Source organism: Lacerta agilis, chromosome 6 (assembly GCF_009819535.1).
Source record: "Lacerta agilis isolate rLacAgi1 chromosome 6, rLacAgi1.pri, whole genome shotgun sequence".
NCBI lineage: Eukaryota > Metazoa > Chordata > Lepidosauria > Squamata > Lacertidae > Lacerta > Lacerta agilis.
The window spans coordinates 3,073,175-3,100,417 of record NC_046317.1 but is presented as its reverse complement, the minus strand read 5'-3'; the positions used below and the strand labels follow the sequence as shown (position 1 = coordinate 3,100,417).

Genomic DNA, 27,243 nt, shown 5'->3' with positions numbered 1-27,243 from the left:
GGAGAGTCCACAAGCTCCTGTGGGAATCTGTTCCACTGCCAAACAGCTCTTACGGTCAGAATTTTTTCCTGAATGTTTAGTTGGAATCTCCTTTCTTGTAAACTGAAGCCACAAGAAGTGGGACTTCTTATTAGAAATGTTTAGGACTGTGCTCTTGAGCAGCCTTCTAATTTGCAATTTGCCTTTCCACCAGGAGTTTGCATTTATAGCCAAATTGACAAATGATATAAGTGTGTAGACCACCACTGAGCCTCTTGGACTTGCTGATCGGAAGATTGGCAGATCGAATCTGCACTATGGAATGAGCTCCCATTGCCCTGTCCCAGCTCCTGCCAACCTAGCAGTTCAAAAGCACACCAGTGCAAGCAGATAAATAGGTACCGCTGTGGCAGGAAAGTAAACGGCATTTCCAATGCGCTCTGGTTTCCGTCAAGGTGTCCCGTTGCACCAGAAGCGGTTTAGTTCTGCTTGCCACATGACCCAGAAAGCTGTGTGTGGACAAACGCCAGCTCCCTTGGCCTGAAAGCGAGATGAGTGCCGCAAGCCCATAGTTGCTTTTGACTGGACTTAACCGTCCAGGGGTCCTTTGCCTTTACCTTTATAAGTGTGCAAGAGACAAGGTGTGGGCTGAATTCATCTTAAATTGGACCTCATTTATTATAACCACATTTTAATATACAGTGGTACCTGTGGTTGCGAACATGATCCGTTCCGGGGTGCTGTTTGCACCCCGAAAAGTCCGCAACCAGAGCTGCGCTTTTGTGCATGCGTGAAGCACGATAGAGTGCTTTTGTGCGCGCGGCGAAACCCAGAAGTAAACACTTATGGGTTTGCCGCATTCTTAACCTGAAAAAACACAACATGAAGTGTTCGCAAGAAGAGGTATGACTGTACTACTTGGTTTTTCAATGTCTTAGTTAAGGTGGTAACTTCACAAATTTATTTATTTGTTACCCACCCTTCTCCCTAACACCCCAGCATTAAAACACAATATTAAAAGCAATCTGCAGGCATAAAAATAAGATGTGTCCTAAAAATATACACTGCTGGTGTCAAAAGCAAGAGTTAGGTGTGTCTTCAGCATTCTCCAAAAGCTGTATGAGGAAGGTGCCAGACACACTTATTGAGAAAATCTGTAGTGTATAGTCTGGGCTTCTAAACTGAGAATCTCTGTTGTATTAGCCTTGTTGATGTTTAAAAATGTGTAGAATAAAATATGTAACATTTTCCAAGTATTTTAAAGAGGAAAGTGGTGAGCCATATATACATTAATCCTTCATCAGCCTTGGTCTTCTGAGGAGTAACTGGGTCAATCTTTCCTATCATGCCTGGGGTTAGAGGCATCCAGTAAAAGTGAAAGAGGTTATTCCTGCTTCTCTCTATTTTTAAAGACAAATGCAAACTTGTGAGTCGTGTCAATCTCACACCACAAGTTATTTGTATACGACATGGGAGATGCAGTGTTTCTCTTGCACCTAGCATGATGTAAGAGACCCCTCCTTTTCTGCTGTGTGGAGAATTTGTGGGAAGTATATATTACTTTGCTCTGGGCCTCTAGGCGCAAATGGTGGCCAGAAAGAAAATTTGTCATTACCATTGGCAACCACTTTTGTGGATTCCTGATCTGATATAATTAAGTCATCTCTTACATTTGTTCTGTATCAGGTACTAGTATTCATTGTGAAATGAGGCAGACTGCTGAAAGAAAAGCCTGTAAAATGCTGTGATAAAAATGAAAATGTTGAACCTCCAGTTGACTTCTAAGGATGTAGAAGTACTGGCTTCAGAAAATTAAGATGACTGCACAATAGTCTGGATTTTATTTTTTATTTTCTTAAGAGAATCAGTTTTTAATATTTGACACAAGGAAAAAATCAAGCTGAAATGTAATCTGACATGCAGATGTTAAGTGATAAACTACATTAGCATTTCTACAAGAGATTTACTTACCTGCAAACTAGAAAAGGTTTATTCTGTAAATCCACTGTGTTCTGCAGTCACTACTGGAATATGTAACTAAATCTGGACATTCTATAATCCACTGCAATATGATTTGAACTGGTTTGGGTTTTTTTAAATTGTAACTTTTAATTGAAAAAATTCCCCAGGCTAATTCAGATGCAATGCTAAATCATAGTGGGGAACTTCCAGCCCACAGATGTCATGGCCCGGGCAGAGGAGGAATGATGGAGGCTACCTCCCCATCCTGACCCTTCCAGGGAGGAGGAAGATGAAGACAGTATAGATGTACAACAGGGGTTTGAGAGAGGTCGCAGCTCAGAGGGGGCGGATGCGGGGAAAAGTTGGGAAATAATGGGAGAGGAGGAGGAGAAAGCAGCTGACGGACACAGTGTCTTTAGAAAGCATTCCAGACCCCCCTCTCCCAGAACCCGGCAAGCCTGAAAGCAAAGGAGAGCAAAGCACTCAAAGACAGAGGGGACATAGCAGCACCCGTGGAGGAGACAAATGAGGAAGTGGGAGAGATAGGGGTAGAGATTCACTTGGGACAACGCTATTATCCAAGAGGCTGGGTTCTGTAGCCTCGCTCTGTAAATACTGAATAAAAATAGGAGGGTAAGAAACATTCCCTTGGCTATGTACGTTCCTGGGCAACCAGCCGGGAGTTGCTGGCAGCTGCCTGACAAAAGGCCTCATTATTCCTGTGAGGCCTCTGAAATTGACCCACCAGGGCATTTTGGGCACATCATTCTGATCTTCCTCATGTCTGATGTGGTATGATTACAGGTGATTGATGGGTTCATTCCAGTCCCATCCTATTGCTGAAAGTGGCCTGTGTAGGGTTTGTCTCTTGGGTCAGCCCTTCTGACGGGAAGTGATTCCTCACCCCTACTTTAGCATTACAAGAGCATGCCTAGGTTAGCCTTGGGCTCATGTGCTCCCTCCTTCCTCCTCCAGTGTGACCGTGAGGAAGAGTTTGGAAACTTTTCCTTCTGTTTTTGATTAACCGCAGCTTGTTGTGTTGCCCAAACCTGGGCAGGCAAACTTTGGTTAACCTCAACTGCTTTATGGAACAATCCAACTTCACACTGTAATTCCAAAATCAGGTTTGTTTAAGCAAACCATAGTTAAGTTTTTGTATTCAGCTGTAATTCTGGTATTCAGTTTTAGTATTCAGATGTAATTGTAAACTGATTAATCTAAAATGGAAGTTTAAAATTGTTAAGGTTTTTGTTGCTAGCTTATTGTTTATGCTGGCTCTTAAACATTGTCTTAGTCAGAATTTTACTGTGTTTGCAGGCTGCCCTGAAAAATGTGCAAGAAGGCCAGATTTGGGATATAAATTAATAAATGAATTAAGGGCAGCATATGAATCATAGATCATAGAAATGTAAAGTTGGAAGCGACCCCAAGGGTCATCTAGTCTGCAATGCAGGAAACTCATATGTGAGGATTTTTACTGATTGTGTGGCATTAGTGCCACTGTTCTTTGGGCGCTGTCTGTGTGATTAATGATTCTGGAACACTGACAAAGTGGCTGTCATGCAGATGTGTTTCCAATAGATTACATTCCAAAATCCACAGTTGAGCTATGTCTTTATTAGAGCCAACCCAAATATCACAAAATAATGAAGTAGTTTTTGATTCCTTCATTATTCACCATCAGGTTGGATGCTCTGGTTGGATGTTAAGCAAGCAGGCATGGGGAGAGAAACAAGCTCACTTGAAGGCACAGCCTTTGTGGCTTCAGCATCAAGGCAGCTTGTTTCTCTCCCCACTCTTTGTTTGCTTAGCATCTATCCTGAAGAACTCAAAAGCTTGCTAGATGTTTTGTCACACTTTGGTCTTATAATGATGTTATCTGACGGATGGCTTTCTTTCATTTTAATGGATTATATGTGGTGGTTTTATCATAAGAACTGGTCCTTGGTGGTGAGAGTTTATTCTTTACTTTTACTGTCTTCTGCATGGTAGCCTGTTGTCTCTAGACTACCATGGTGGTATTGTTGTTGTGAATTTTGGGTAGCCTTAAGATTCTAGACCAGTCTTCTCCAACCTGGTGTACTCCAAACATTTTGGACTAAAATGTCCATAATCTCTAACCAAGGGTCACGTTGGCTGAGGCTGATAGGAGTTGTCGTTTAAAAGGTGACTAATATAAATTTATTGATTTCATTGGGTCTACTCTGAAAATGTTAGATATACTCACTAAGAAAACAATGTTTATTAAGAATAGCAAAGCAAACTAAGTGATTTGATTGAGAATCCTAGGCCAAATCTTCTTACTCGCTTACTAAATATTTGTCCTTTTCCCAACTTCATCCAAGCTACATAGTTTAAAAAATAATTTCTAAGTTTCCTAGAATGTCCTAACATCTAACATTTTTGGATAAAGTTCTTAATTTCCTAATTGGTGCTATAGGCCAGGGTGCTCTTGGAAAGTCAGACAGGAACAAAGGCAGAAATGAGTCAATGCAAACATCTTTTGGAACAGATATTTTCCATCTTTTCTGTTAATTGCATTCCTTACATAGGTGAGCCCACCTATGTTGATAATGGCTGTCCATATTCTAACCAGGGAAATCATAATTGGACTGTTGTGTACCCTAGTCTCTCTGATACATTCTGAATTTCCCCCCAAAACAGTCAAATAATGTTATGATTCCACATTTGCCGAGACATTCATTATTCTCTTGCTATCTTATTAGCCATGGTGTTTTCTTTACCCTTGCAAGGTTCTTATCCAGGCATAGGCAAACTCCTGCCCTCCAGATGTTTGGGACTACAATTCCCATCATTCCTGACCACTCATCCTGTTAGCTAGGGATGATGGGAATTGTAGTCCCAAACGTCTGGAGGGCCGGAGTTTGCCTATGCCTGTTCTTATCACTCAAACATGCTTTCCTCCTTCGTTATATTAAATATATATCCTTCTTCATCCCAGGAGTTCAGTGCAAGTGACAGCATACTTAAAAAAGCACTAAGCATAAAAAATACTTGCAATTGTAAACTTGGTAAATGACATATTCAGCTAAATCATTGAGATGGAAGCAAGCATAATGATTCCCACTAGTGCAACAGGACCTTCCACCCTTTCTTACCTGCCTCACACCCCTGTCAGATCTGCTCCAGAGAGTCAGGAGAACCCCCAGAACAGTGCACATTGGAGGAAAGGGGAGATTGTTCCATTGGACCAGCAGTGTTCACACTGAGGGAATTGCAATTTTAGAATCCAGTATAGTTTATCAACACAAATCAATGGGTTTTGATAATGTCATCAGAATTAAGTACTTGGAAGTGACAACCTCTTTTTAAGAATTGCGAGATTCTTTTTTCTACTGAAAGTGAATTGATTTTTGATACATTCACCTTGTGTGTCCCCCTGCTACATTCTAATAGATAATATGACACAAGCAGCTGGAATTGGCCTGATTTGTAAGCAGTTGAATGAAAAGGCCTGTCACAAGCTGTTCTGGTTGAAGGTAACAAAATATTTCCCATATGAATCCATACCTTTTTTCCGATAGCCCTTTTCTTCAACATTGGGGCAGTGGTTTTCTGCTTCAGTTTTTTTTCCTTGTAGAGAAAAGAACCAAAAATTGCACATCGCAAGTAGTGATATAAGGAAGTAATCACTAATGGAACCCCTGTGCCTGAAATCCAGAATATAGACTGAGGTCAGATCTAGATTCACCAAATTGTGGGGAGCAGGAGTGGCAATGACTATGTACCCACTCTGACTTGTAACTTTGATAACACACTAAAAAAAGGATGGCCCACATTCATGGTGTTGTAATAAGGGCTCTTCATAGACATGAGCTTATTCCTCAGGTGAAATAGTTGGTTTATTATTATATTGCCTTCATTCTACCCTTCTACAGAGCTCAGGGTGTCTTAAGTGATTTATCCTTGCAACAGTGTTTTGAGATACATTACACTACATGGATACTGCGACTGGGTTTAAGTGAGGTTCATGGCCAAGCTGGAGATTCAAACCCTGGTTTTCCAGGTCCAAATTTACCACTGTTCACTTCTCATGAAATTCTGGCCCATGCACAGTGACCATTCCAGTGAGATTCTTCTGTGAACCTCATTGTAAGTGTTTCATCGCTTTTCCAGGGCAGAAGTAGAAATGTGACATGTTCTCTGTCCAGAATTTCTTACCTGTCATTTTCACAAATGTCTACAGAACAGCCATGAGACTTACAAAGTTATACAGTGGACACTCGGGTTGCGAACGCGATCCATGCGGTAGGCGCGTTTGCAACCTGCAGAGTCCATAACCTGCAGCGTCGCATCTGTGCACACGCGGGTTGCGATTCGCTGCTTCTGTGCATGCACGAAGCGCGTTCTAGTGCTTCTTGGCATGTGTGAAATGCTGAACCTGGAAGTAACCCGTTCAGGTACTTCTGTGTTCGGCACGTTCGTATCCCGTAGCGAACACAACCCACAGCGAACAAAACCCGAGGTATTAGCTTTTGGAATAGGGGTAAGGGAATAGCCGAGAGAATATTAGTCATCTTTAATATAATATATTCAAAGAAGTTATGTGGATTCTCGCCTCAGGCCTTGTCGGCTGCAGGATACAAGAAAGCAAGAGCAACCATTCACCAACGAGTCTGAGATGTGGAACTCCAACGTCACATGAGTGAGATGAACAAACATCTAGCTATAAGGGACAATGGGAGAGGATTTTCTCCAGCAAAGTATTTGACAAAATTACAAATACCCAAATATAGATGGGCATTTACCCTTGCTAGATTTAATGTATTACCATCTGCCTTATTTCAGGGAAGATTTGCAGGTAAACCATATGCGGAACGAGTCTGCTCCTGTGGCCTGCTGGAGGTAGAATCTGTTTCTCATGTTTTATTACGCTGCCGCTTTTACGACATACGCCGGGTTTTTATTTCCCCGGTCAAACAAAATCCTTTAAATGAATTCCTATGCCTTAAATGCCTTATAGAAGATATGGACCCTGAGATTACCCTGAAAGTAGCTAAATACTGTGTAGCAGCCATAAAGCTCAGAGAACAAGCGGTGTTATCGCTATGAATAGGACCTTAAATGGCAATTTTTAGGCCATATTTTAATGCCCCAATTCTAATCGATATATTTTAAATGCTGCTGTATACGTATATATACGTGTATGGTTTTTGTTGTGCAAATTTTAATGTATTATTTTTGTATTATTGATTTAGTAAGTTGGCCTGCGACCATAAAAATAAATTCATTCATTCATTCATTCATTCATTCATTATAGTAAGAAGACATCTTAGTGGTATATATAAACAGCCTTCTTCATTCTAAGTTAGTTCAAATGACAACAAGTTGTGCCAGTTTCCTGCCACAACATGGTTAGTAGAGCTGTTACTATCTCCCATTTCAGTACAGGATGAATGGATCACAGTTAAGTCATTATGAGGCGCCTAAGTTGGGCTTTGTTCTTGTCAGCCAATCACTGGGCTTGCATTTGGTTGCTTATTTGAATAGCCAGACCTATATAAGATTATTTCAGGGGACAGGGTATGAGCATTTTCAGGCAGGCAGGGAGTTTGGCTGTGTGAACTTAAAGTCAAACAATGGCTGCTACCACCCGGAGAACCATGAAAACAAGCCAGGTGCATCGAAGGCAACGGTACAGGACACAGTTTAGGCAGAGAAGGCCCAGAGGGGGAAAGATACCTGGGAGGCGTGCAAAACATGGCCATGGAAAGAAGCTCCCTGACAGAAGGCCCTCCAAGAAAGCACAGAAGCAGCAGCTTGACAGTGTTCGAATGACCAATCAGGCCCAGAACATCCTGCATTTCTGTGTGCATGACCTCTACAAGAAGGTGTCCTTGGCTGCTGAGCGCTTGAGGAAGAAGAAGCGGCATGTCTCTATTACTGTCTCAGATGTAAGAAATGCCCTGAAAAAGATCATGCCAAGGAAGTATGACAGGAAGTCTGTATCCTCCATTTCCTGCAAATGCCGTTAGAGAAATCTCTCCCCTTTCCTATGACAGGCTTAGAAATGAAGAAAGAAGGGAAAGGGGGGAAGCATTAGCCTGAGAGAAAATCCAGTACTTTGCCTGCCTGAAAAAACACCACCTTCAAATTTCCAAGCGATCCTGTAACCTACCTTTTTATTACTGGATCAACATCCCCACTAATAATGAACTCGAGGAAGGGCAGAATCTGGCATTCTGGAGATCATGACAAGATGATTATCATATTGCCCTTATGCTGAATCAGGGAGATGGATTATCGGATGTTGGAAGAAAATGACTTTCATGTTGTGGAATATCAAGGACTCTAATCAGCCAATGTGGAGCCTGTGAGGTGTTCCCTAAAGGGAGACATATTCCCCTTTTCAATAAAACAGGATCTGTGCAGGAGAACTCATTTCACTGTGTCTTTAATATTCTGGTTCTTCAGAACTATACATTTATTAGGGGAAGGCTAGCTCATGTAGTTTATGGAGGCTGTGTTTTGCATGCTCTACAACTTGTAATAATGTTTGACTATGAATTTTTATAAAAATACCGGTAAGTGATATCAGAATTAGATAGAAATAGAAAGTATGTAGGATGCAACACATTGGCATTTTATCACTGAATATTGCTGTGAATGTGTCTTGAATTGCATTGCCTTCTTTAAAATTGTGGAAAAGGAATTTTGAACAGGACCTTATGTCAGGGGCTTTATCTGAGAAGATGTCCATATTGGTCCCAAAGATTACCTGATAAAAGGGCTTTTTTTGTCTACTCACTTTTTGCCATGTATGTTTATTATTGTAGCAGCTGTTATTTTAAAATGGTGATTAGGTAGTGAATTGCACTGATTCTATTCCTAGTGTTGCTTTCTTAGATGGAAAGATGTTGCAAGTAGGCATTTTGGGAAATACAGGAAGCACTTGAATTGTTAACCTTTCAGGGTGCTTATATAAATTGTAATAACTGCTAGTTGCCCCAGCTGCAAATCCATAGAAAAAATTTATTGCACCAGAAGAAAAGAGAGAAATTATATCCTTCCATCAGGGACAAATGCTGTACTCAAGAAAGAAGAATCAAGCAGCAAGTATAAGATGACGTCCAGGAAAAAAAATTCAACTGGTACATGACTTAGCCCTGTTGTGCTATTACGGTTGCAGTGGTAGCTTGTGTCTAAAATAACATAATTCTTGAAACTCTGAGGAGTAACATGGGACACACTTTACTGGTGCAAGCCCTACTGAAAAATGGTAATCTCTTCCACCTTAGTTCAGTTTATCTGTTAGCTGAAGCCTCCTGTCATGCACTGAGTTATGTGAAGACATGTGGAGCAAAGCTGCTGGAAGGCAAGGTGCTAACCCTAATGAATTATGGGTTCCACCTAACCCGGCTCCATCTTTTTCTTCCAACTCCAGAATTCTTTGATTCCATGATGCTTGTAATTTTCTTTTTAAAGCAGAAGATTCTAAGATTGCTGTTCTGAGGCTAATGTGGTTGTGTCTTTCAAGGCATGGGTTTCTGACAACACTGTGTCACCGAGACAGGTGTTGCTGTAATTGTGGGATGTGTGTGCATATATAAAGAATGAGGAAGTAAGAAACTTAAAACTTGCAATTAACACAGTAGACTAGCTCTGACAACTTTTGTTCTTAATATTTTGTTAAGTAAAGAATATTAGCTCAAGTTTGTGTCTATGATAATCAAGGAGCTTCAGAAGCAAAAGTAAGGTCCAATTTTTCAATGTTGAAACTTCTCTACCACTATCATGTGGCATATTTTACTTGATCAGAAGAGAGTCTTTGTTTCGCTGTTCCGTATAGCTGTGGAAATTCTGTGTAACAGAAACTCGAAACGTTTCATGTATGTTGCAACTGAGTCATTCTTTTTATAAAGGTGTAGTTGTGATTTTAACTTTGAGAGATGTTTGAATTGTGAATGCTTTGCAGGGCTGTTAGAATGAGGATTTTGAAGTGCAGGAGACAAACTTTTATTTGTCTGTTATTACAAACCAGAGCGGGTTATGATATATTTTGAAATAAATGTCAGTTGAACAAAAAATTGCAGACCTGCAGTGAATTGGCTTGTGGTTCTTTTTGTGAAAGTGTTAACTACATTTGTTAATGGGAAAATGCCAGCGGTGTGTTTTGTGCTTTAAAAAAACCAAAAAAAAAAACTTTATGGTAACCTATGATGTGTACCACAAAAAAGTAGAATTCTGCAACCCGTATAATTTTTGATAATCTACTGCATTTATATGGCTGTTTTTGCATGATTTTTAAACTTCTGGAGCGCCTCAGTGGGGGTTGGGGCACTGTGCTTTAGTGGTTCTGCTCCTATTCCCAGGCCGTTTGGTGTCCTGCATGGTTCCATCATCTTCTGCCATGCTGTTTCATATCTCTGTGAGGCCTCTGAGCTGTCATCTAATTTGAAGTGAAGTGCTATCAATATGCAGACAACACCCAGCTCTGTTCCATCTGAATCAGAAGAGATGGTTGAGGTGTTAGATCAGTGCTTGGAGGTGGTGATGGACTGAATTTGAGCAGTGTTAGAAATTCAGATATACAGTCTTGGAAAAAAGAAAGTGCACCCTCTTTTAATTCTGTGATTTTATGTATGAGGACATAATAACAATCATCTGTCCCTTAGCAGGTCTTAAAATTAGGTAAATGCAACCTCAGATGAACAATGCATGACATGTTAGACTGTGTCATGATTTATTTAACAGAAATAAAGCCAAAATGGAGAAGCTATATGTGAAAAACTGTACACCTTATGATTCAGTAGCTTGTAGAACCACCTTTAGCAGTAGTAACTTTATGTGAGCATTGCACGGTCTGACCTTGGGGTGAATTTGCTGGGACGTCCACTCCTGGGAAGATTGGCACCTGTCTTGAATGTTTTCCACTTTTGAATAATCTTTCTCACTGTGATGACTGACTTATAATTGGTTGGAGATGGCCCTATAGCCCTTCCCAATTACATGGGCAGCAACAATTGCTTCTCTAAGAGCATTGCTGATGTCCTTCCTCCTTGGCATTGTGTTAAAACATACCTGAATGCTTCAGACTAGCAAACTGCCAAAACTTCAACTTTATAGAGAAGGTTACACTTGCTGATGATCAATTAAGCAAGGGCATTTGATTAGCAGCACTTGTCTGCTACTTAGCCCCTTAATTTCCATGGAAGCAATAAGGGTGTACTTAGTTTATCACACATGGCTTCTCCGTTTTGGCTTAATTTTTGTAAATCATGACACGGTCTAATATGTCATGTGATGTTGTTCATCTGAGGTTGTATTTACCTAATTTTATTTTATTTTTAATATATTTTTATTCATTTTATACCACAAGCAAATGAAAACAAATATAACGTACATATTAAAACAAGATAATAATACAAAACAGACCACAATACAAAATATATATACTTTCCTTATTCATAACTTTCCTCACCCAATAACATGACTTCCTCTAATCCCTTCTATCTGAATTTCATTATATCTCATCTTTAGCAGTTATCCAAATTCCTAATTATAATATCATTCATCTTATATAACATCTTTCTTTACTTCTTCTAACTTGTCTAACCATAAATTTTTCCAAAGCTATATTTAAATTAGAATTCTAAGCCTTTATTTACTTCCAAAATCTTTTCTATTTTTCAAATATTACAATTTTTTTTTAAGATAAACTCTAAATTTCTTCCAGCCTTCTTCCACCATCTCCTCTTTCTGGTCACAGACCCCTCCAGTCATTTCAGCCAGTTCCATAAATTCAAACATCTTCATTTGCCAGTCTTCTATAGTTGGAATGTCCTGTGTTTTCCAGTTTTTGGCAAGTAATAATCTCGCAGCTGTTGTGGCATACAAAAATAATCATATCTTTTTCGGGAATTTCTTCCCCTATTATTCCAAGTAAAAAGGCTTCTGGTTTTTTTAAAAAACATGTTTTTAAGCAATTTTTTCAACTCATTATATATCTTTTCCCCAGAAGTCTTTTACTTTTGGGCACATCCACCACATATGGTAAAAGGTTCCTTCTTTCTCTTTACATTTCCAATATTTATTATCATACATATGATACATTTTAGCTAGTTTCACAGGTGTTAAGTACCATCTATACATCATTTTCATCATATTTTCTTTCAACACATTACATGCGGTGAACTTAACTCCCTTTTTCCACAACCTTTCCCAATCCTCCAACATTATATTGTGCCCTACATCTTTTGCCCAATCAATCATCACTGATTTAACCATTTTGTCTTTTGTGTGCTGTTCCAGCAGTAAATTATACATCTTAGATAAGTTTTTAGTATTAGTGTCTAACAATTCCATTTCCAGTTTGGATTTTTCTACGGCAAAACCAATTTTCGTGTCTTGCTTATACATTTCATTGATCTGATAATATTGCAACCAGTCATTCAATTTGTCTTTAAGTTGGTCATACTATCTCAACTTAAATCCTCCATCCTCCTCCTCCAGCAGATCCACATATTTTAACCATTTATTTTCCATATTCAACTTTTTCTTGGCCTTACCTCCAAAGGTAATAACCACCTAGGTGTTTTCTTTTCTAAGAGATCTTTATATCTTATCCATACATTATACAAAGATTTTCTAATTATGTGGTTTTTAAAACCTTTGTGCGCTGTTAACTTGTCATACCATATAAATATGCATGCCATCCAAATATATTGTCAAAACCTTCCAAATCTATTACATCTGTATTCTCTAGCACAATCCATTCCTTTATCCAACAAAATGCAGCAGCTTCAAAATATAATTTTAAATCTGGCAGGGAAAATCCTCCTCTCTCTTCACATCAGTTAATATTTTAAATTTAATTCTGGGTTTTTCTCTTGCCAGATAGATTTAGACAGAATTTTTTGCCATTCTTTGAAGCATCTCACATTATCAATAATAGGTATTGTTTGAAATAAAAACAGCATCTTTGGCAAAACATTCATCTTAATCACAGATATTCTACCCAGCAATGACAGTTTCAAATTAGACCAGGTTGCTAGTTTCTTGTGCTTCAAAACAAATGCATCTCACTAAATGATTCATTGCATAGTTCAACTTTGCCAGGAAGCTTATGAAAGTGTCTTGAGAAACACACATATTACCTCTTGATTTTATGGTTACTTCCTGTGAAGCACAAGAAACTAGCAACCTTCTGACCCATGGACTTTCTGAACATGGAACATGTAGCTTACCATCTCCACACTATGGCATTTCAGCACTGAAAGCATTTCAGGGTACAGCTAAGAGTATGGACTATGAGTCAGGTAATCCCTGACTTCAGGATCATTCACATTGACTACATACTCATTTGGTTGACCATACACAAGTCTCTATTTTCCTCCCATCATGTGTGTATAATAAAATAAAACTAAGTTTATGGGATTGCATCTATAGTTGCATTTGCATTTTATGCCAAACAAGGGGGCCCCAATATGGTGTCCTGCAGGTGTTGCCAGCCCCAGACAACATGATCAATGGCAATAACTAGAGGGCACCATGTTGGCTACCCCTGTGCTAAATCATGGTTTAGTGCAGTGTGCACAAGCCACAGTGAGCCACAGACCTTTCTTCTCCCCTTTCCCCTCCCATGTTGCCCGAAGGAGTTCAGAAACTTGATTTCTGTTTCCCTTAAACGTAGCTGGTATTTTTGTCAGAACTGGGGGTTGTGATTTAATGTTAACCATGGTCAGTTTCGAAATAAGCCAACTTTAAACCATAGGTAATAAAGCAGTTTTGTTTAAACAAAGATTTAACTTAAGCATGATGTACAAATGTAGCCACTGTGTCTGAAATGATTATATATCTATATTTATTTAGTTATCTATCTACCGTATCTGTCTGTCTATCTATTCTGTCTGCTTTCTCTGAAATCAGTGTGTGAAAAGTAGTCTGTGATTCTTTTCTTTTATGGGGTGCACAAAGATATCATGAGAAACAGTTACTTTAGCCTTGATTGCAAGACCTTAATACTGCTCATCCCAACTAGTTTATCAAGGTCCAGTTGCTGTTAGGTTTTGAAAACAAGGATAATCACATCTGAAGATATGAATGCCTCTGTGGGCAGCCATGTTAAAAGGTGCATAGTCTTCAGGGGGGTCTCATACATTATTGAACATTTAGTAACTGTATAGTAAGTAAATGAAAAAAAATGCTGTTGTACAAAATGTATTTGCTGCATAACATTAACAATTAGCGCTGCATGAACACTTAAGTTGCTCTGTAAGCACAGCCAAAGCTTGGAATTGGGGACTGAGTAAAAATGCCATATCTTGAGTATCACAGCCATTGCCGTCATCCTCCCACCTTCAACATCATCACAGCCAAGCTGCCTAGGAACTTGGTGGTGGTACCAAGTTCCTAGGCAGTTTGGCTGTGAAGATATTCTTAAAGGTGTGTGAGCAACGTTTGGTGAGATGAACAAAGCCTGGGATGGGCTTAGTAGTAGTCAGAGGTTGGTGCTTCCTTCCCCCTCTCTGACCACAAGGATCAAAATATATAAAATTGTGCAAAACAAACAGATATATGCAATGTTGTATAACTTAACAGAATCTAGTGCTACCTCAGCACGTAGTTTCAAATTTATTGATACTGGTGGTGGACTCTCATTCCTTGGAAGTTTTTAAACAGAGGTTGGATGGCCATCTGTAATAGATGCTTTAGCTGAGATTCCTGCATTGAAGGGGCTTGGACTAGATGACCCTTGGGGTCCCTTCCAACTCTAGGATTCTATGGTTGGTTCTGCAGATAATCGAAAGGTGTTCCTACTTGTTTGGGGAGGGGGATTATTTATATTAGTTGAAATTCTTTCCAGACAACCAGACAGGAAAGCTTTGTAAAATGTTTGGCATTTTAAGCCAGATGTACCTAAAGGGATAGGCTTGGGAAAAGTATTTGTGATCTAGTAAGATTGTGGGTTGGCCAGTGTTTCCTGCTCTACTCAGGCAGTTGATACACCACCATGTTGGTATGTGTTCTGTAGTCCTGTGACAAAATATCCTAGATGCTTTTGCATAGCCAGATGAAATTGCAAAATCATGGAAGGTGGGAAATGCTCACCATGGCTGCACCATGTCACTCTAGTTGTAATCCTGCCTGTATTGCTCTTCTGGCCAATTTAATCCATGTGGACAGAGTTTATCCCATAATAGGTCAGGGCTACGGAAATAAGAATAAACACATCTACTTGGCACAGTATGCCTGTGCCTAACCCATGTCACATGCTGCAATGATGGCACAGGGCAGTGTGTTCTGGTAACTGGCAGATGGAATAACAAATTTTGGAAAAAGGCATGCTTTCCTTCCTGCAATAGGACCCCTTTCAACACAGAAGTAACAAATAAGATGTATGCAAGCTCTAGAAGGGGACAAAACAGAAGAATAAGGATCCTTAAGATTGAGGCTGTATTAAAATGTTTATTGTGGCCAAGTGAAAAGTTTAGCATGCTTTCATCAAAACCTTTCACATAGACAATTCCCCTCCTGCCTCACTGCTGCCAAAAACTCTAGGGATCTTTTCTTCTGAAAGATACTGGGTACTCTGCCCCCCCCAATTTGCCGCATTCTGCTTGATACAGTAAAACATTGGCCCAGTTCACATGTCCCATTATACCATAGTTTAAAACAAACTGGTTTAATGTGAATGAGCTGTGTCAGTGTGCATGCTGCTCAAAGGTTCCATGGCTCTTCCCCACACCTTTGGCTGTGCTGCAGACAAAACATACTGTAGTCTGGTTTGTCATATCACCTGAACCACTTTCATTCTCTGCTTAGCGCTCATGGTTTGCTCGGGAAACAAACCACAAGCTTAGGTTCAGATAATATGACAAGGCGGACTCTAGCTTGTTTTGTCATTGGTGCAGTATGCTGGGAACTTTTAGCAGCATCTATTAGCACATTAAAGCATAGCTTGTTTTTAAACTGTAGTTTAATTGTGACATGTGAATTGGGCCACTGATTCCATAAATTGTTTTCTGAAAGTTTCACCAGTCCTGGGAATAAAATGGAACATGCTACTCCCAAGAAGTCTGTGAAAACCATTAAATAGATTAACCCTCTGGCTTACAGTACAACATCTATAGACACTAACTTTTTTTTTTTGCTTATGTTTCAGGTCATATTTCACACTATGTGCTGACTGTCTGTACTTACAGAAAATATTTAAAAACATTTTTTTTCAAAAAAAGTTGATTCCAGTGGAATCTGTGCTTTAGATTTTGTCTTGTGAAGTAACGCCTGAAGAAATGCCTGTACAAGCTCCACAATGGACGGATTTTCTTTCCTGCCCTATTTGCACACAAACATTCGACGAAACAATCCGGAAGCCTATCAGCCTGGGCTGTGGCCACACAGTATGCAAGATGTGCCTGAACAAGCTCCACCGGAAGGCATGCCCCTTCGACCAGACCACTATCAATACAGACATCGAGCACCTTCCTGTGAACTCAGCCTTGCTGCAGCTTGTGGGTGCTCAGGTAAGGGTATCTTAGCCTGTTTTCTCCCAGCAGACTTGTTTACTGTGGAATGAGCAAATGTATCTGTATATATAATAAAAATGTAATAATGTCGCACTGCAGTTCACTTGGCCGCAGACAAGTGGCACTGCTGACTGCAGTGTGAAGATAGGTGTTGGATGCCCAGTTGAGTTGCAGAGGGACAGCCAGAACAAGTTGTCACAGTCACCCAACAGCTGTCCTGCACCTCTTGCTCCTTTGCCTGCAATCTCCAGGGCAGCTGGTGCTGCTACTGGCCACCTCCCTCCTCCTTGGACAGCTTGGCAATCTGCTTCTTCCACCTCCACCAATTAAGATGAAGAGTAGTAGGGCTAGGCAATATCTGGTTTTCAACATTGCAATATATCACCAAATAAAGTGATATATCACAATGTCTGAAACATGGTAGGGTGCGGGGGGAGGGGGTGAAGATCACGCAAAAGAGCAGTCATGAAGATCACATGGGTGGAGTGGTGGAGATTAGGCGAAGGAGCAGTCATGGAGTTTAATAGGTATGTGCTATCTGCACTGCGGATTCCCCTTCTCAGAGGCAGGCAAGCCCTCAAGTTTGGAGGGTGAACTCCTTCCACTTTTCCCTAGACAGAGAGAGGGAGAAGGATGAAGCAGCCGAACCGCGATTCCTGCATCAGGTAGAGACACCACGATTATGGGGAGGTGCCCAGGCTGGGAGTGGGACTGTTCCGCCATTGGAAGGGAAAGGGAAGGAAGCCAGCCAGCCAGCCACCAGAAGGCTCACAATTACACTGCCCCCTGGAGGTTTGAAGGCTGTGCTTTGCAATACATTGCCAACTCACTTGTTTTGAAATGGTTCTTATGATGTGGTCTATAAACTGGTGTTGGACGATGTATCAGTACATTGCCCAGCTCTGCCCATCACATGGAGCTGTGCAATAAGAGTTGGCCCAGATGAAGTCCTCTCCAGCACTTCTGGTTTTCCATGGTGTTCCTCCTACTGAGCCAACTCTTCATCTTGCTTGGCTGCAATGGTGGCATGAGGTAAAAAAGAGGAAGGTCTTAGGGGGTTAGTAGTTGGGGCTAGGTGGTTTGTTGAGTTGTGAAGGGTTTGCTGTGGTCTGGGGTGCAAAGGTTGGTAAGGTGTTGGGGGGGCTGGCAGGGGTAGGAAGGATGGGGTAGGAAGGATTGATAAGTGAAGCCCCAACATTTAAAAAAAAACCATGTGCAAATAATAGACAGTAGAAGTCAACAAGTATTTCAGATCATGGATTTTTAAATGTTATATTGTTCTCAAGGAGGTAGATAGAGAACCACAAAGGTGCAAATCTTAACTTTGCAAAGTTATTGCTTTGTTTACAACATACGAATGATGTAGGCTGCAATATTTCCCTAAAAACTACTCATGATTGGGCCTATGGTACAAGTAAGTTGCCTAATTGCAACTTGAGGTAAAGTTATATACCTGCTTAAATTCCCAGTGTTTCAAGAGAGAAGGTAGCTTCAGGCCACTCTCCTGCCATTAATGCCCCAGTTCTGCCACACACCCCTTCTGCACCTGCTATGCAGCCTACTTTAAATCCTGCTTGCTGCAGGAGACGGCTGGTGTTGGATAGCAAAATGTGCTGGAGGGTGGCAATTAGTTAGAGAAGCCATGATCGCTTTCCCTTCTATTGTATTGATTGATTTGTTACTATTTTTACCATTCTCCAGGTTGCAAATTTGGAACCTTATGTAAATGTGATGTGTGAACCAGCTCTTAGTAACAGCCATGTTTATGTTAGTAGCAGCTTGTCAGAAATGGTAAATGGGGTTGCTTCAGACATCATTACTTTTCTTTTGTCCGATATCAAATCCTGTAATAATTGCTGGAGTTCTGAAGATTTGAGTATGGATAGGATAGATGGGAAGTTCCCACTTTCCCTTGTCATTAAGTTACAGTTTATTGAAAACACAGGACTCTGGCTACATTTTGGCTGCAACTTTAACCAAAGTACAGTGGACGCTCGAGTTGCGAATGCGATCCGTGCAGGAGGCGCGTTCGCAACCTGCGCTGCTGCACCTGCGTGTGACGCAATTCGGCGCTTCTGCATATGCGCAAAGCGTGATTTAGAGCACTAAAACCTGGAAGTAACCCATTCCATTGCTTCTGGGTTTGGTGCGGTGCGCGACCCGAGATTGTGCAACCTGAAGCAGCTGTAACCCGAGGTATGACTGTAATAAGCTATTGATCAGTGGAGGCTACAGTTACTAACACTTTTGAGATTGAACATTTTTTCTTAGTTTTTCATACTGAGGAGGATGCTAACATAATTTTTAAAAAACTCCTCCTGATTTCAATGCCTGCTGCCTTGAATGTATTTTTATAGGAAGGTGATACAGAAAGGTTGGAAATGAATAAAAAAGGAAAATATTTTCAGATATGCTAAGAAAAATAAATTGTCTTTTTGTCATAGAAGAAAATTTGAGGAATAGTTGCAAGGCAACTGTTGCACTGAATGGTACAAATGTGATGAATTTGATAGGCTCACTGTAAAAGTATGTGACTTGAATTTTTGCTTTGAATTTCTTTCAATCCGTCTTTGTATTATAGTGATATGTGTTACTTAAAGTCAAAAGAGTTTTAGAGATGCACTGCCTTTTCATCAGTTGATGGGGTAGATGACTGGAACTGCTAGTCTCTTCACTTTTGTACTTTGATTGTTATCTATACACAGGTGCCAGAACAGCAGCCAATAACTCTACGTAGTGGCGCTGAAGACACCAAGCATTATGAGGAAGCCAAGAAATGTGTGGAAGAACTAGCCTTGTACCTTAAACCACTCAGCAGTGCAAGAGGTGAATAAGTGCTCTTTCATGCATTATAAGAAAACTAAAACAGTTAAGCAGCATCTATTGGTTTTTTAAAAATACGCCCCCAACACTGTTACATTGACTACATTGGATGAAAACCTGCAGCTGAAAACACAATCACTTTGAGTGCCAAAGAAGTAGTGTTAGAAAAGAAAAATTGCAAATAGAATCAAAACATTACCACACAATATTTTACTAGCCAGCCTGCCCTACCTTTGTGGCATATCAATAGCCCGTAAGGAACCAACTTGCTTTCATTTTAGGCAAGTTAACTCTGATTGCCCAAAAGAGCTCTGTCGCAGATGGCCAGTTGAGTGGCTATTTGCTAGTGCTAAATTCAGCAATCACGTTGTTCAAAAATTCTTACTGTTATTCCTCATTTTCAAATAGCAAGAAGAAATAGCAGAACGTGTTACTGTGGTCCCTACCCTTAGTTGATTAACTATGCATATTTTAACCAGTTAATTCATCAACTAAGAGGGTCAGATGGGGCTCGTCAGCTTGGGGAAGTAGCCCATCTAGGAGAAAGAAAACTGAGGGATATCATTGGGAGAAGAAAGGGCTAAGGAGTAGATTCTACACAAATCTAGAGTGAAGTCCCTAAAACGGTTGGATGGCGTCTTGTATGCCTCCTTCTGACAACTCCTGCAGCCAAGCTAGTGCCAAAATTATTGCTTTCTTTTCCTTTGGACCACATCAGCAAGGCTGAGAGAGAAGGGTCATCTGGGCAGTCCAGGACCTCCATACACACTGCCCAGGCTTGCATCCCAGGGAGGTCACTTTGGTGCAGCTGGTGCAGTGGTTTGACTCCCCCCCCCCAGTAGGTGCACTCGAGACAGACAGGTGCCAGCAACGATCAGTTAAGTCTTTATGAATTTGCATATTTGTAAAACAGGGAGGACATTTCAGTGACCTGCAGAAATGTTTGACACTTAAAAAATAAATAAATTCTGCTGCCCCATCCAGTAGTTTCTTCCACGTGGTTTGACTTTCTTGCAGTTTCAATGCTATTTGGGGGTGTTTTCGTGTGGTTTCTTATAAGGAAAACCCCACACTTTTTTCAAGTGATAAACTACTGTGTTCACAGAGTTTCCTCAACCTTCTTGCATATTCCCTGCACTCAGTCTTGTCTTGGTTAGTTGCACTGCTTTGATTGCCAAATGGGGACAGGGTAAGGAAAAACGGAGGCGCAGCGCAGTGAGACAGAGGAATGTGGGGGGGTTTCTTCATGATGGGAACAGAGCAGCTTCTTCGAAGGGCAATGAAATAATTTGGAGTGTTAATAGTGGGAACATAATTTGATTTGGAAATTCATTGTTTGGAAATGAATGGTGAAGAAGCAAAAACAGGAAGAGGGGAGACTTCTTCATGATGGCTTAAATTGATTCATTTCAAAGACAAGGAATTAACTTTGGGAAGGAAAAAGAAAACATGAACAAATTTAGTTGTAAGAATATATTAAAATAGAGGATTATTTTTTTAAAAAAAATATTTTAATTAAAGATTTTCTTGATTTACAGCGGTAATGCAATGTCTCTCTCGTATTTTTCCATATAACATTTTTACTAGAGGGTTTTATTTTTTAAAAAATAGAGGATTTTAGAAACAAGTCTGCTGCCTGATTATCTATTAAAAACTTATTTTGCAGGCCTACTTTGTACAGATCCAGTTCGTTTGTAATGCACACTTATCCAGAATGACCTTTTGATGTTTTAGTTTCATGGAAGCTAGTTTACAAGTGAATATTTTTTAGTTTATCACTAACTGGGGGAAAAAGAGGTATCTACAGAAGACATTCTATAGGCTATAAATCTCTTAAGACTGAAGTACCATTTCACTAACCTGCCAATGGACTGTAAGCCTTGCATTGCCCCTGAGAAACTGAGAAATAACTTCCCTGCTTCTGTTTTTTTTTTAAAGGTGTGGGACTGAACAGCACCACTCAGAGTGTACTCAGTCGGCCCATGCAAAGGAAACTTGTGACATTAGTCCACTGCCAGTTAGTGGAGGAAGAAGGGCGGATCAGGGCTATGCGTGCAGCACGATCTCTGGGTGAAAGAACTGTCACAGAGCTCATTCTTCAGCACCAGAACCCCCAGCAGCTTTCTTCCAACCTCTGGGCTGCAGTGAGGGCCAGAGGCTGCCAGTTCCTTGGACCAGGTATATATCACTCAAGCCATGGCATTTGGTACAGTAACAAAAATTAAGGGAATTAGTGGATTTGTTTACTTACAAATTTAAATGACTAAAATACTACTTAGTTGAACTGATCAATAAGGAAAAGTCCATTGATTTCTATGGGTCTGCCGTGAGTATGATTCTGATTAATATTTGATATCGCCCTAAATATCTGTTCCTTAGAGTGCTGACAGTTTGAACTCCACAGATACGGATTCAGAGAAGTGGGATGCATGAAATGGAAACTCTGGAAAATTCCATGTATTTAAAATATTTATATATTGACTTTCGCCAGGTTCAGGATATCTTATAGTCTCAATATTAAAACATCACTGAGCAGCAATAATAAAAACATTTACAACTACCCTGCCAATTATTAGATAACTGGTAGACTTCAGTATGTGGCTGGGCTTTATGCAATTGCTTAAAGGCCAGGTGAGTGCCAGGTCACGCTTTTCGTAGAAGGTCAATCCACAGCCCAGGGAAACTACTGAAAACACCCTGTTCTTTATTGCAAATGACAAAATCTTCCTTGCTGAGGGGGCAGAGGAGGACTTCCGATAATCTCAACGTACAGATTTATTGTTTTTGTTATATTTATATCTTGTTTTTCATCCTGAAAGCCAAGACAGCATACATGGGTTGCCAGGTAGACTCTCTCAGGCATTGGCCAAACCCAGACCTGTTCAGCTTCGGTAGGATGGCTGTTTATCATGTGCACTGGGATACACACATAGTTGTCTCCTTTTTCTTAACTGCTAGAGTACCCACTCCTATTAAAAATATATATTTTAAGTGAATACTGCTGACATGGGATAGCTCTGTTATCTCCTTATCTCAGGATCATGGGTTCAAGCCCTACGTTGGGCAAAAGATTCCTGCATTGCAGGGGGTTGGACCAGATGGCTCTTGTGGCCCCTTCCAATTCTACAGTTCTATTAATCTTTGTTACTAGATTATTGTTTAGGACCATGCAGGGTGGATAAAAATCAATGATTTTTAAAAAATAATAATCAAAAAAATCAGATTTATTAAAATTTAAATTGGATTTTAAAAAATGCTTTTGGAGGAAAAATCTTTCTAAAGATAGTTTTCTATTTAAGTTACATTATAGTCCAAAGGCTATTCATCAGGAAATAAGGATTTGTTTTTAATTATGTAGCATGAGGCTTTATAGGTAATGTTTAAATTTTTTGGTAAACGAATTCCATTAATCCATTCACAATATCATGCGCTTCCAGAGGTGTCTGTAAGATTATTTGTTTTTTGTTTTTTTTATAAGAATTTTATTGGTTTTCCACACAACAAAGAACAACAAAACACATACAACAACACATACAACAATCAAAACAGAATAAAAAAACAAATACAAACCACCACTAAAACACCAATAATTCTTTTTCTTGCTTATAACAAAAATAATAATAATAATAAAAAATTCCTTGTTTGAATCTACACGGGGTGACTTCCCCCGTTTTCTCTCCTTTTGTTCCAATTCTAATTTACTTTAATAACTTCTCATCTCTAAAGTTTAAATCATCCAAGATCTCTAAACAAACTTCTTAATATTTATTTTTACTTCATAATACATCCTATTACTTCTTAACTCAAATCATACATCTTATTTCATTTAAACTGCTGCTAATAAACAATTCACATATCTCTTCACTTGTTCAAAATCTTAAATTCTTAACACACTGACTTCAGGGTACCATAGTAAACCATCCTGATTTATTTTGAATATTCTCACCCTATCCCTTTTCTAACCATTTTCCTTCGCCATCTCGGGGTCTCCCCCCAGACATTTCTCCATCTCCCACCAACATCATTGTCCAGAATGTCCTCTTTTTCTTTAAAGCCAAAGGTCCAGACGCAGTCTATAAACATCCTTGCAGGGAACTCCAGGTAACACAAATCATCACCTTCCAGCATCTCCATTTCAAAATTCCAGTCATCTTCTAGTTGTAGATTCACAAATCTTTTTCCCTTCATTTCTGGGCTCTCACCCCAGAAATTGGATATAAATTGTCTTCTCACCCTGGGTCTCTCACACCAACAGGGTTTTCCATCTTCTCGGAGTTGCATAGTCACTGTTCTTTGTTTCTCAAAAATTTCCTCAAGTTCCCTAACAAGGTTTTCTTCCAGTTTAACCAAGTTCTCAAGAGTCTTTCCTGTAGGATATAACTTTTCTTCGACATACTGGTTCAACAAATTTAATTTCTGGTTTAGCAGTTCTAACTTCAAAAGAGTAATCCTTTGTTCATGTATCAATCCCGAGTCTAAAGCCAATTTAAAAACGAAACCAAGCATGGTAGAAGTAGGCAGAGGGTATCAAGTTTCAGTACTTTTCCATCTTTAACCATAAGCTTCAGCCGCCATTTCCCCCGGAGTCAGGGTGAAAAGATTACAATCCAACAACTTCAAGAAGAAATATTTCCAACAACTTAGTTCCCCTAAAAGGGGTTCAGTCAGTCTCACTTGTCAAAGAGCTCCATAGAAACTTTGTATCTGCTACTGCAGCAGCAGCTAAAAACAGTGTTATTTTCTTCATTCAACAAAGGGAGGAACGGGCTTCCTTTTTAACGTACCTCCCGGAGTGCCAATTGTCAAAAGTTTTAAATCCAATTATCTCCGTACTCACGGCCTACGGGTTTCTTCTTTTATCTTCCAAATTAGGTAGAACGACTAGCTCAGTGCAGGCGGCAGCCGCCGCTTCGCCAGCCCGGTTGGGGCATGCCTCCACAGCCTGGCGCCGTTGTCCCTTCACTCCCGCGCCCCTTTTACAAGGGGAAGGGGAGAAGGGTTCAGCGCCATAGTGGGCTCGCTGGAGAGCCCGTGCCGCGGGACGCTCGACCCGCGGTTTAGCGGAGCCCCGCTGTGCGGTAGCGGGGCTCCTACCCCCGGGCTGGCCAGGGTCGTCTTCCTACCGAAACGACCCACGACCGCCCGCAATGGCATCCTCGCCGGAAGTCCGTCTGTAAGATTATTTGGGGCAGTTTTTCTAACAAGAAGATATCACAGCTGCTTGTTTTTGCAGTTCTCGAAAGTGTGAATTTGTGTCTGCAGAGATAACATGCCTTTTCCTCACAGGAAAAATCTTATAAAATCATTGTTTCTTTGCAAATTTATATACCCTTACCTCTTAAATGCGAAGTTCCAAGAGGTTCAATGAATAGATTGTTTGGAGTGGAATAGATCTGCAGAAGTAGCTAAGTGTGAATCAGTAAAAATGAAAGCGCAACCCTGTGAACAGAATACTCCAAGAGTCTTTGTGTAATAAGTGTGCAAATCAGTTGCATGTCTGTGCAACTCAGACTTGAGGCAAGTGCTGAAGGCACTTCAGCACTGGCAACCTCTTCCCAACCCCACTGGGTTCCAGCAACTGCACTAACACTTAACTGTGCAGAATAGGCACCTGAATGTAGAAGCAAATCCAAAGGGGTGGTGGTGGTGGAAATAGTAATTGGGATCTGGTAAGTCCTTGACGAGACCTTGAAGTGCTTGCCAGTCGACTAATAAGAGTTCACTGGTTCGATGCCCTTCTTCACAGGGCTCGCCTGACATTCTCCAAACAATAAAGTCTCTACCTGGAACTTCAGTCCTGCAGTAGGAATCCCTGAAGTTCTCTGCTCCAGTCCTTGGTTCCCCCTTTCCAGCTTTCCACCAGCCTATTTCTCCTCTGCCTGCTCTTTCTGCAAGCCTGTTCCATCCTAGGCCCACCAACTGTATCTCTCCTCCTCCCTCCCCTCTAGAAAAAGTACAGCAGAAAAGTTGTCCAAAGATAAACAGTTAGCTTATTAAACTTCACAATAATTTCATAATTATCTCTCTATGTATTTCTAATCGTATAACCAAGTCAGTAATTTTTGATATAACTGTAAAAACTACTCTGAAAATTTATTACCGGTATTCCAAAAATGAAACCTTATACCAGCAAGAGTGAGTCTTTCTGCAAGAAAATGATTTAAATCAAGCCTTACTGACTAGTGATTTAAATCACTTTGATTTAAATCAAATCCACCCTGGTCTAGCTGCCTAGCAGTCTCATCATGCTTAATCAGCACAGCGCAACAGCTGAGTACAGAACTGTTAAATTGTCAAAATAATGAGAAGACAGATTCAGTTTGAGCTTAGATGTGGAGTATGAAAGCAAACAGTTGATTTAGATATATTTCAACATTTGTTTTCCATACAACCTGCACAGAGTTCCTGCCAGCCTTCATAATATCAGACTGTAAGTTATAATACTGTAATATCTTTTGATTTGGATACAGCAAAAAATGCATTGGGATTCTTAGTATTTTCAACAGTAGACCTGCCTGTACACTGGATTATTGACATTTCTAAAACCATGTGATATAGACTAAAGATTTTCTTTTAAATGAAACTGCATATTGTCAGGATTCTACTCAAGCTGTTTGTTTTCATAGTGGGTGCCACATTTCACAGCTTGACCATAACACTGAGGTTTGTAGAACCTCTAATGCAGTCATTAAGCCTGGTGTGGGAGGCAGTGGAAGACAGGAGTGCCTGGCGTGCTCTGGTCCATGGGGTCACAAAGAGTTGGACATGACTAAACGACTAAACAACAACAAAGTTATGTAAGGCCTGAGCAAAATAGAATAAGCAGTATGTATCTGAAATTGCTCTTAATACCTGGCATTCTGTCATGCTACTCTTTATTTTTCAGCAATGCAGGAGGAAGCTCTCAAGTTAGTTCTTTTGGCTTTGGAAGATGGATCTGCTTTGTCTCGGAAGGTCTTGGTTCTCTTTGTGGTACAGAGGTTGGAGCCACGATTTCCTCAGGCTTCTAAAACCAGCATTGGGCATGTTGTCCAGCTTCTATACAGAGCCTCCTGTTTCAAGGTACAGAGCAATCTGTTCTGGTTGTGGTTTCAGCGATTTTTTTCTTGTTCAGTGATTTTGAAGTAGATACTGAGTTGTTATTATTAATGCAGAAAGAGTGCAGATAGGATAACCTATATTCAGAAGAACCCTTCACATCAAGGAGCCAGTTTGAATATTACAAAGAGCTTTAGAAACAGAATCTTTAATCATGTAGTACTCAAAATGCACCAGAATATCTCTTGGATGATCATTTGCCTGGGACACCAGGCCCAAGATCCACTTTTAGAAACTCAGATATATAAGCTAGGCACCCAAAGGCCCCTTAAACCTGAGTTACCATCACCACAACAGAATGCGTATTTGCCAGGGGGTTGGACATGATGACCCTGGGGGTCCCTTCCAATTCTATGATTCTATTATCTCAACTACATTGCTTGATTGTAGTTTGCTCTTACAATGATTCACTTGTCCCAGTATGCAAGAACTGTGGTCTGTGAGCTTCATCTGGGAGGCCGGTGGAAAGGCTGCAGCAGTGTCAAGTATATCTGTACTCAGCCCTGCACTTACTTTCCTTGATGTGATGGTGGAGGACTAAGATGTCCATGATTCGCGCAGCAGTGCAGAAGGACAAGACACACATCTTTTGCCACGCACGAGTCAGCTGACTCGATGGAGATGTCAGGCGCTACCTGGTGCCCAGATATCTCCATGTGGTTATAATTGGACCCACAGCAGCAGCAAAATGTGCCTGGCGCCCAGGGAATAGTCTGAAATTAAGCTGTTAAACTAGGTCACAGGAAAAGCAGGAATGTTCCTACCACCTTTTCCAATACCTTAATATGAGGAAATTTTGCTGAACTTCATTAGATTGGTCTTCTCACTTTAATTCTAGAACATCCAGTGCCATTTGCAGGAGTTGCAGTTCAGACTGATGAGCTGCAGCAAG

At 40.4% G+C, this 27,243-nt stretch overlaps 1 protein-coding gene across 4 annotated transcripts in view; it reads left to right on the top strand.

Moving 5' to 3' along the window:
- RC3H1 (ring finger and CCCH-type domains 1) overlaps nucleotides 1–27,243 on the top strand; it is a 55,210-nt gene that overhangs the window by 6,503 nt on the left and 21,464 nt on the right. For all 4 annotated transcript variants that reach the window (XM_033151246.1, XM_033151245.1, XM_033151244.1 and 1 more), the window contains exons 2-5: nucleotides 16,067–16,427; nucleotides 19,136–19,256; nucleotides 21,192–21,431; nucleotides 26,140–26,315. In XM_033151246.1, coding sequence (XP_033007137.1) covers nucleotides 16,197–16,427; nucleotides 19,136–19,256; nucleotides 21,192–21,431; nucleotides 26,140–26,315 — 768 coding nt within the window. In that variant the 5' untranslated portion in view covers nucleotides 16,067–16,196. The remainder of the gene's footprint in view (nucleotides 1–16,066; nucleotides 16,428–19,135; nucleotides 19,257–21,191; nucleotides 21,432–26,139; nucleotides 26,316–27,243) is intronic.